Source organism: Zosterops lateralis (genome assembly GCF_965231275.1).
Source record: "Zosterops lateralis genome assembly, chromosome: 13".
Classification (NCBI taxonomy): Eukaryota; Metazoa; Chordata; class Aves; order Passeriformes; family Zosteropidae; genus Zosterops; species Zosterops lateralis.
This window is the reverse complement of record NC_139773.1, coordinates 12,907,539-12,916,927: the sequence shown is the minus strand read 5'-3', so window position 1 is coordinate 12,916,927 and position 9,389 is coordinate 12,907,539. Positions and strand designations below refer to the sequence as shown.

The 9,389-nt window shown below is 60.5% G+C and overlaps 1 protein-coding gene across 1 annotated transcript; it reads right to left on the bottom strand.

The window, feature by feature from the left end:
- Nucleotides 1-1,046: 1,046 nt before the first annotated feature.
- On the bottom strand, nucleotides 1,047-5,894 carry HAPLN3 (hyaluronan and proteoglycan link protein 3). Its single transcript, XM_083871155.1, has 5 exons — nucleotides 5,837-5,894; nucleotides 4,141-4,300; nucleotides 3,531-3,902; nucleotides 2,114-2,416; nucleotides 1,047-1,924 (listed from the first exon to the last, which is right to left on the bottom strand). The coding sequence occupies exons 2-5, from the start codon at nucleotides 4,265-4,267 to the stop codon at nucleotides 1,644-1,646; spliced, it is 1,083 nt and encodes a 360-aa protein (XP_083727281.1). The 5' UTR covers nucleotides 4,268-4,300; nucleotides 5,837-5,894; the 3' UTR covers nucleotides 1,047-1,643.
- Nucleotides 5,895-9,389: the final 3,495 nt, after the last annotated feature.

The following is a 9,389-nucleotide window of genomic DNA, read 5'->3' as shown; positions in this document are numbered from 1 at the left end:
GTTCCAATTATCTTCGTGCCTTTGGGGACAGGGAGGGGGGTGGGTTTGCAAAGGGCAGGGGGTTAAGTTAAATAATAAAGATGATTATTTTTTCCTGATTTTATCCACGAACAATGTAATTATTTCTGTTATTTAATCTCCAGGGTGAACAGCACCTTTTGGGGTTTTATTTTATTTTTTTTTTCCAGAATCCTTCTACTGCTGCAGCACGTCAGGACGGGTGGGGAGGGCCGGGGGGGCTGTGGTGGAAGGAGCTGTGGGAGGAGGGAGGCGAGGGGATGCTGAGACCCGGGATCCGGGTGCTGGGGGCTGCAGCCCCTCTCTGCTTCCCCACCGCCCCCTCTGCAGTGCAGTGCCCGTCCCGGGACAACGTGCTCTTTCCAGGGGACCGTGCGGGGCACCAGCGTTCCCTGCACCTATTTATATTTTTTGAACATATCCTATTTTGAAAGAATGATAAATAATAAAGAAAGCGAAATCGGAATGGGCACTTTGTCAGCGTTGGTTTTTTCTTTAGGGAAGAGGGATGTCTGGTGGGCTGGAGGAGAGGGGTCTCCCATGGCAAGGCAAAACCCAAACAGGGTGCTCCAAGCTGCACAGGAATGGCTCAGCCCCAGGCAGCACTTAAGGGACCACGGAGGTGGGAGAGGTGTCCCAAGCCCCCACTGAAGAAGGACCCTGGAGCAGGACAGTGCCCTCCCTGTTCAGCTCTCACTTTGGGAGGGGGATTAACTCACATGCTTAAAACCCATCTCAAACCCATGGCCAGCAGGAACTGCTTCACCTTCCAGCTTTCAGTCCTGACACCCAGGGGGTCAATTAACACTCACTAATGAGGGAACACAAGGCCCTTGCAGGAGCTGAGCTGAGCCAGCACTAATGAGACAATGCTCAGCCAAGGATGAGGCTCAGCCAGGGATCCCCAAATCCTTTCTCTATAGCAGACCTTTCTCTTGTGTTGGGACAGAGATGGGGACACAGCCATGTCACTCCAGGGCTTTCTCCACCGTTTTATTAGAAGATGTCCAGAAAAACACATCTTTTCATAGCCAATGATCAAAGAAGAAGGCACCAGAGTTCAAATGGAGTCCAGGCAAGGGGCACATAGAGATAAGGCACTTGTGCTTCGGCAGGGACAGGCACAATGGCATCCTTCAGCAGAACATGGATGGGGCTGGAAGAGGGGCCAGGATGCAATGGAGATATCCGCTCTGTGCTCTGGCCAAATCCAGACTTACCTCACTCCCTCATGGCCTTGCCTCGTGAACTCAGAGGCAGGACCAGCCTGGAAGGGCAGGTGGGTGTCAGTGACAACCTGCCACCACAGGAAGGGGCCACCACCCACGGGGTGGCACGGCCAAGTGGGATGGCAGCAGTAGCTCATGGGGATTGTCCTTGCACACATCCCACAGCAGGGATTGCCCCATGCTGCCCAGCTGGCAGCCACCCCAAGCAGCTGCAGGTGCCAGCTGCTGAGCAAGATGTGGAAAATATAAAAGAAGGAAACGAAACAAAAAAAAAGAAACCTCCCCCCCATCCCACCTCCTCCCAGTCACCCCCAAAACAACCCTTGGAAATGCCCAACACTGGGCACTGGCAGGCTGGAAACATCCTTCGTCCAAGAAAGGATCCCTCCCGGCTCCTTATCTCTCTCTGTAGCAGAAGACTCCAAACCTGCCCTTGCTGGGGAAGCCGAAGCTGCGGACACCGGGCTCCGCGGGGCCACAGTTGGCCCGGGGCGTGACAATGGGGTAGCGGACACTGCCATCTGCCAGCCAGCCGGCACTGCAGCGGTCCAGCCTCAGGAACTTCCAGGCGGAGTAGAGCTGCCCCACCCGGGCGATCTCGGCCCCTGCATCCTGGCAGCTCTGCTTGGCCTCCTCCAGCGTCATCCCAGCCGGGCGATCCAGGTAGAAAACCTCTCCTAGGAGGGAGAGCGGAGCGGGAGAGAGGAGCATCAGCACCGAGCATCATCCCGAACATCCCCATCTGGAGCATCCCCATCTGGAGCATCGCTGCCTGGAACAACCCTACCCAGCCGTGTGCCCTAAGGGGAAGGGACGCACAGCACCTTGCCCAGCATCCCTTCCTCCCATCCCAGCCCGGAACGCACCTTTGAGCGCGGAGGAGAAGCAGAAGGCATCAAAGCGGTGGAGGTGCCGGTGGCGCGGGCCGTAGCTGCGGATGCCAGGGGCGAGGTGCACGCCCCCGCAGGGCTTGCGGGGCAGGCGGATGGGGTACTGCACCGTGCCATCGGCCAGCCAGCCCGCGTTGCACCAGTCCAGCCCCTCGCTCCACGCCTGGAAGAGCTGGTTAAAGTTGGCCAGGATGGCACCTTGGTCCTGGCACACGTGCTCGGCCTCGTGGAAGTTGAGCCTGTACTGCCCGCGGGGAGGCTGGTAGGGGAACACGATGCCTGCAGGCAGATGGGACACTCAGCTGGCTCCGCGGGCAACCCGCCCAACCCGAGCCCAGACCCAGCAGGAGCCACAGGGGTCCCTGACCCGTGTCGAATTCAGGCTCTGGGACAGGCACCACCTCAGTGCGGCGCAGACAAGGCTCAGCATGCAGGGATGGGGCCGCTCCGGACATGCAGGCGCCAGCAGTGAGTTGCCAGCGACATCTGGTGGCACAGGGACACATGGGCTCGGTCATGGGGACACAGGGACCCCTGACGGGGACAGCACCTGTGTATACGGGGATGCACAGGCTATAATGGGGACTCAGGGACCACCACCACGGGGTTGTATAGACCACGGTCCTGGGAACACACAGACAGCGGTCCCTGGGAGGCGTGGACCACCCCTGCGGGGATGGAGAGATGATTGTCATGGGAATGCACAGGCTTCAGGAACAGGGATACAGGTGTCAGCATTGTCGAGCAAATCTGCCGTGATCCCAGGGGACACATGGACCACCAGCACGGGGATGAATGAACCTCTATCGTGCAGATGGATGGACAACAAAACCACGGGCACCACCACTTTGGACACAGTCACAAGGACTGGTAGGGACGAGTCACTGTGGGAGGCAGGGTCCAAGGACCAAGGGGATGGGGCAATGGGGACATTTCCACAGCTCTGAACTCAAAAGCAATGTCAGGTTGAGTCAGGTCCCTCATGACAAGTGAGCAAGAGAGGCTGGACCAGTCACCAAGGATCATCACAAGATGCATTGGGATATCCAGAGCTGGGAGGGGAGGGGACAGTTCCACATAATGCAGCACAGTGGGAAGATGGGTGGGTAAAGGCAGAAAATGCTGCGGCCTTGGGGTCACTCCCAGCTCTGACTCTAACAGCACTTTTGGTGTCCCAGCTGGGCAGACAGCTCTGGGCTCACTCACTCCTGAGGCCATGGACAGACAGCCCCAAGCCACTGCCCCATCACACCAAGCATCTCAGCCCCTTTCTGCCATGACCAAGCTCCCCAACCCCCTCGCCTTGCTGTGTCCCCAAAGGAGAAGGTACCACAGGAAGGCCAGGCTTACTGGCTTGGCACAGAGGGTCATGTGGTCCCCAATGAGCCCCCACCTTTCAGCCTGAGGTCCACAACATCATTCTCATCCTCCAGCCCATCGATGACCTCGCAGCGGTATTTGCCGTCATCCTTCAGGCGCACATCAGTGATGACCAGTGAGGCCTCGTGCCGGCTGGCCTGGTGGATGTGAGCACGGCCCTTGAAGTCCCCAAAGGCCATGTAGGTCTTGCCAATGGCCACCAACACATCCTGCTCTTTGGTGAAGTCGTCCCGCAGCTTGGACCACTTGATGCGGATTTTGCGCTTAGGTCCCAGGTCGGGTTCATAGTGGTAGTGGCAGGGCAGGGTGACATTGGCACCATTGTAGCTGTAGACAGGGTCTCTGGAGGTTTCCACCACTAGTCTGGCTCCGTTGAAGTAATCCACTGGAGGGAAGAAGGAAGGTGTGATGGGTAGGTCAGGATCCAGGGCTGGGCAGCATCCCCAGATTATCCCTCCAGCCACCACCTCTTCTACCACGAGCATCCCCCAAGTATCTCTGGAGCTTTCCCACCTGCTCCTCTGTGCCCCACATCCCAACAACCGATGGGTCTCCACCCCACCCAGAGGCAGGGGGGTACTTCAGCCTCCTGTGACAACCAGCCCCCATTGTCCCCAATGTACCTTTGTCCTGCCCGTCGTCATTGTCATTCATGATGTGGTTGTAGTAGAAGCCATTGTAGAAGGGGTGGTAGGAGCCACTGGCCAGGCACAGCAGGGTGGCCTTCAGGAGGAGTGGGAGCAGCAGCATGGCTGGGAAGTGAGGCTGAACCCTGAGCCTGGGCTGCAGAGGGGGAAGGACTGCTGTGACATCCCCAAATAGCCAGGAGAAAGCCAGCACTGCCTGGCAGTGGTGCCAAGCAGACTCCATACCAGGGGTGCAAGGAGAGGGGTGGGAAGAGCCAGCAGAGCAGCTCGCCTGGCCGCAGGGAAGAGTGCAGGCAGCCTGAGCCGTGGCCCCAGACCCGCCCCCCAGGCGGTCCCCTCCATCCTCATCCTCCCCCCTGGCTCACACCACCGCATTCACCGCTGCTGCCCATTGTGGGGGTGCCCACTGGGGGGAGCACCTGGCCCGAGACCAAGTCGGGGATGGATCAGCTGGAGAAATGGGATCCCAGGGTGTCCTTTGAACAGGGAGTACTGGGAAAACTTTACGTAGGGGTGCAGGGGGAGAGAAGTGGCTGAGCCCCACTATAAAGCAGCAGGCTCGGTTTACAGAGGCAGCCGAGCGTACAACCCGACCAAGGAGTGAGGGAGAGAGCTCGGGCTGCCTCTGCTGCCCCAGCTCCGGACAAAGTCCAGCAGCAGTCGCTGTCCTGGCCAAGGACCCCTAGTCCAACCCAGAGCTGTTGCTCTGCATCACAGACATGGCTGGCACCGACCCCATGCAGCACATTTGGCTGCCAAAGCCCGTCCCATGGGTGAGGGGAAGCCTGGCTGCCCCACGGCACCAGAAATGTGCCCTGCTCCGAGCTCTGGGGACCAGGACACCAAAGGGTGCCCTGCACGGGGCTCACCCAGGGTGCTACCAGCAGAATTGGCTACTTGTGAGCATTCCCGGGGCCGGCAGAGGGGGCCCGGCACCCGGCAAGAGTCCGGCAGACCCCTTCCAACACCGAGGGGGAGTCTGACATCTGTGCCCTGCTGAGACAAGGCTTACGAGTGCCTGCAAACATACCCCGGGCCAGAGGACTGCGGGAGAGCAGATGCTCAACCCTGAAGGGTCCAATACCGGCTACGGTGCTCCTCTCCAGGGTCCGGGGTGTGAAACCGGCTGCTCTCACGGCACGTTGCTCAATCCCAGACTTTCCTCTGCAGTCAGTGCCTCTGCTCACCATGGGGTGCAGCCACACTGGGCATGCACTGGGGCCAGCAGAGCCGGTGCTGAGGGTGCAGGGTGCACCCGCTGGAGCCCCAGCACAGCCCCGGGAGCCGGCGGAGCAGTGCAGCACTGCTGGCACCGGAGCCGCAGGGACACGCCACGTGCTGCCCACGCCGCAGGGTGGGCTCGAGGCACGGCAGCTTCACACCTCGGTCTGCAGAGCACCAGCCCCGCTCCCCCTGCACCCCAATGCCTGGTGACACCCCCCAGAACCCCCGGCGTGGCGGTGACGTGCAGTGTGCTCAGTGTCCTCGACTGCGGTGCCGTGAGCATCGTGCTGCAGCCCCCAGCACAGCGACGCCCGGCACCTCTCACAGTGATGCCCGGCTCCCTCCATGGCAGTGCCATCCCCCCCTGCCCCTGGCGGCAAGCAGGGTGCCCATCGCCCCGGGGTGCCAGCCCTCCCCAGTCCCGGCACTGGGGCCAAGCCCTACTCACGCTGGTTGCGGGCAAGCTGCAGGCAGGCGTGCAGGCAGGCTGCAGGCAGATGCACTGTGTTTAGGGCTCTTGCAGGGCTGAGAGGAAGCAGCTCCAGGGCCTGCCTCTTAAAGGGAAACACACGCCTTTCCCAACCCCCTGCTTGCAGCCCGGAGCTGGGGTGGGTGCCCCCGGCCCCCTGCCTGCCCACCGTGCCTGGGTGGTGGCCTCACCGTGTGTCCACACACTGCCCACAAGCTGCCCACACTCTGTTCACACACCTTATCTGTGGTGTGCCAGCTCCCTGCACTGCCCCCGACTTGGAAGGGACAGCAGTGGGGAGACACATGCCCTGTTGGGGTTGGTGGGATCCTGTGATGTTCCAGGTAAAGCCCCGGTGAAGTCACAGTGCCAGGGAACAGGAGACATCCCTTGTCCCACATCCCACTGGAGGGGATTGGCCAAGGTCCCCAGACAAAGGTGGTGTCCAACACACACATGACAGGAGGAGCACAGGCACAATCAGCTTGGGACAGGTGGGCTGTGGCACGGAGTGCTCTGTGCCCAGGATGTGCAGACAGTGCCTGCCTGCTCTGGAATTCAGGAGAGATAGCTGAGCTGCGGCGTTCAGCCTCGTCAGGGTCTGCTTGGGGCTGTGGGGACAAAGCAGAGGCACAAAAAAACAGGGCAAAAAAAACCCCTCTGGTGCTCAGCTGCACCCATCTGAGGGGGCATCATCCCTAAACTTGGGCGATGCCCCCATGCCAGCTCCCGGTGGCACACAGACAGGCAGACCCAGCTCCAAGGGGATCGAGTCCTCAGGAAGAGCAGCAGGGCGGCGGCACAGCCAGGGGATGCCGCTCAGGGATAGACAGACGGGACAGAGGAACCGCGATGCGGCGTGTGCCCTGACCCAGCGACCCGCTGTCCCAGCCCAGCGCGCTGCTTCACCCCCCACTTTGTTGTTTTATGGCAAGGAAATGAGGCGTGGGGGGCCCGGTCCGGCTCTTGCCGCCGTGCAGGATGGCTTCAAGCCGGAAAGAAAACAAGCCGTGTAAAAACAAACGGCCCGAGGCTGGCTGGGGGTGAAGGGGGCCGGGACCCCTTCCCGACAGAGCCCAGCACGGAGCGCTCGGGGTGCGATGGTGTCTGCCCGTCGCCGCCACGCTGATAGCGAGCAGCCAGCGAGGAAACGGCGTTATCTGCCGCCAGCGCCGGCACGACAGCCCGGGCTCCCCGCGGGCAGCCCCACCGGGGACGGCTGTGCGACCCGGGCTCTGGGGGGACTGATCTTCCTTGTTCTTCTCCTTTTCCCCGCACACCCACCAGCCCTCCCCGGGGAGGGAGGCGGCGGGGCCGGGCTGCCCGGGGACACGGGGGTGTGACGGCCGGGCACGCCGCCTGCTCGCTGCCCGGAGCAGCCTGTCCCGCTGCTGTTACAATGGAGTGACAATTACACCTTCCGGCATGGGGCCACTGCACTGCCTGCATCCTGGCCGAGGGTCCCTGCCACCCCCAGCCCTGCCACTTGGCCGGAGGAGGTGGTGGGATGGTGTCCCAGCTGCACCTCGGCCATCAGTGCCCCGCTGCAGCTGCTTGCCCAAGCTGTTCTAGTGATCCAGCAATTGGGATAGTTCCCTTCTCCCCTGTAATGTGCAGAAAACAGCCCTGTCGGGGCACGCTGCTCCCTGGCATGGCTATCCCATTGTTCCAGATCCGAGGAACAAGCCCCACAGCAGTGCCTGCACCACTGCTCCTGCCAGCAGCCATCCTCTGCCTGGCCTGAGGAGGGAGCGGCAGCAGGGAAGGGGACAGGGATGCTTTCAGGCACCCTCTTTTCAGCAACAGCTCCCAGCTCACCTTAGGCCACAACTCTTGTCTGGATGTAGCCAATGATTTATCCATCTCCTCCTAGGAGCAGAGGCATGAAGAAAGATCTGGCCACCAGCAGACCCTGAGGAAGAAGGAATATCCTTCACTCCTCATCTCTCACCCTCTTTGTTTTGTATTCCCAGAGATGTATCCTGGGTGTGACCACAGGTTTCAGGTTGAGCAAAGCTGTGGAGGGTCAGGGAAGCTCTGACCTGGCAGCACGTGTTTAGGACACATGTCTAGGGCTGGCTGAGCATTTGGCTGAACGGGAGCCATAAAAGTGTCATCCCTGTCTTCCTCACCTCAAAGCCAGCGCCTGACAGCTCTGCTGTGGCCTCACCAGAGATTTGTCCATGAAATACTGCTTGCACAGGATGATTCCAGCAGGAACACTCACATTCCTGGTGGGATGGAGGAGCCTGTGATCCGTGCTGGGCTTTCCGGGTGGTGGTGAGAGGATGCTCTCCCTGACGGCTGCTTCCTGAGGAACCAGCTCCCAGCAGCTGGCAGCCCCAGCAGCACAGTCAGCAGGCAGCAGGGTGCCGGCCATCCCGGCCTTCCTGCTGTCCCAGCAACCCAACCGTGTTCAGGAAGAGCATCCGAGGGACAGGGACAAGCCGTGAGGGGCTGTGCATGGTGGGGAGGGCACTCTGGCTCTCCCAATCCCCCCATCCCGGGGCTCTGGGGGATGAAGGAAACACCACAAGGCTGGGAAGGGGCTCAGAATCTCAGAGGGGCTTGCTTGGGGGGGTAGCAATGGGCAGGGGGAAGCACCAGCCACGGGCTGAGGATGCATCCCCCACTCTGATGTGCAGCATCTGCTCCTGTCACCCTCCTCATGGAGCCTCTGCCATATCCCTGGCTCACGGCTGTCTTGGCTGGACTCAAAGCGAACTGCTCTTATCTCTGCCTCAGCTTCCCGATGATAAGGGTGGCATGTCTGGAGGTGAACTGGGCAGACTGTCCCCCCTGTCCCTGGCTCTAGCTGTGGCTGCTATTTGTCACCAGGCAGCTGCAGCCACAGCCACAATAAATTCAGCCTGGTCTTCTCAAGCAGATCCCCAGCTCCTCTGATGCCCACAGCTGGCACTCCCAGGGCAAGGCATAAGCTCACCTCCCATAGGCAAGGCCCAAGGAGGAGATGCCTGACTGAACAGGGCACTGCTGGCACAAGGGAGGTGCAGGAAGATTGTCCAGAGCTGCAGGGACAGAGAGCTGTGGTATGACATAGGTGATGCTTGGCTATTCATGCCAACTTCAGGGGTCCCTGCCCAGTGTGGCAGATTCTGGACATGAGCAAAGGTCCTCTGTCCTGTTCACCACAATCCTCAGGATGTGGTGTTCATCACATCCTCAATGCAGGCAGATCCTGCTCCAGCAGCATCCATGCCCCAGCCCCACCCAAGAGGGCTCTGCTGAGAACATCCCCACAGGTAGACCCTGCAAATTTCACAGCTCCCTCCAGCCCTGGGAGTGTGCTTGGGTGTAAGAGCTGATCTAGCTCCAAGCTGGGGGATTTGCTCCAGGATCAAAGCCAAAGGAGGAGACACAGGGTGTGGGGTGCTGATAGAGGCTTCCCCTCCCCAAGTCCCATCCCGCCGCGCCTGGCCAGCTGTGAGCAGTCTCCAGCAGCTGCGACAGGGTGGAGACAGTGGGAAAGATGCACACAGAACCATGAGATACCCTGTTTTTCAGACAGGGA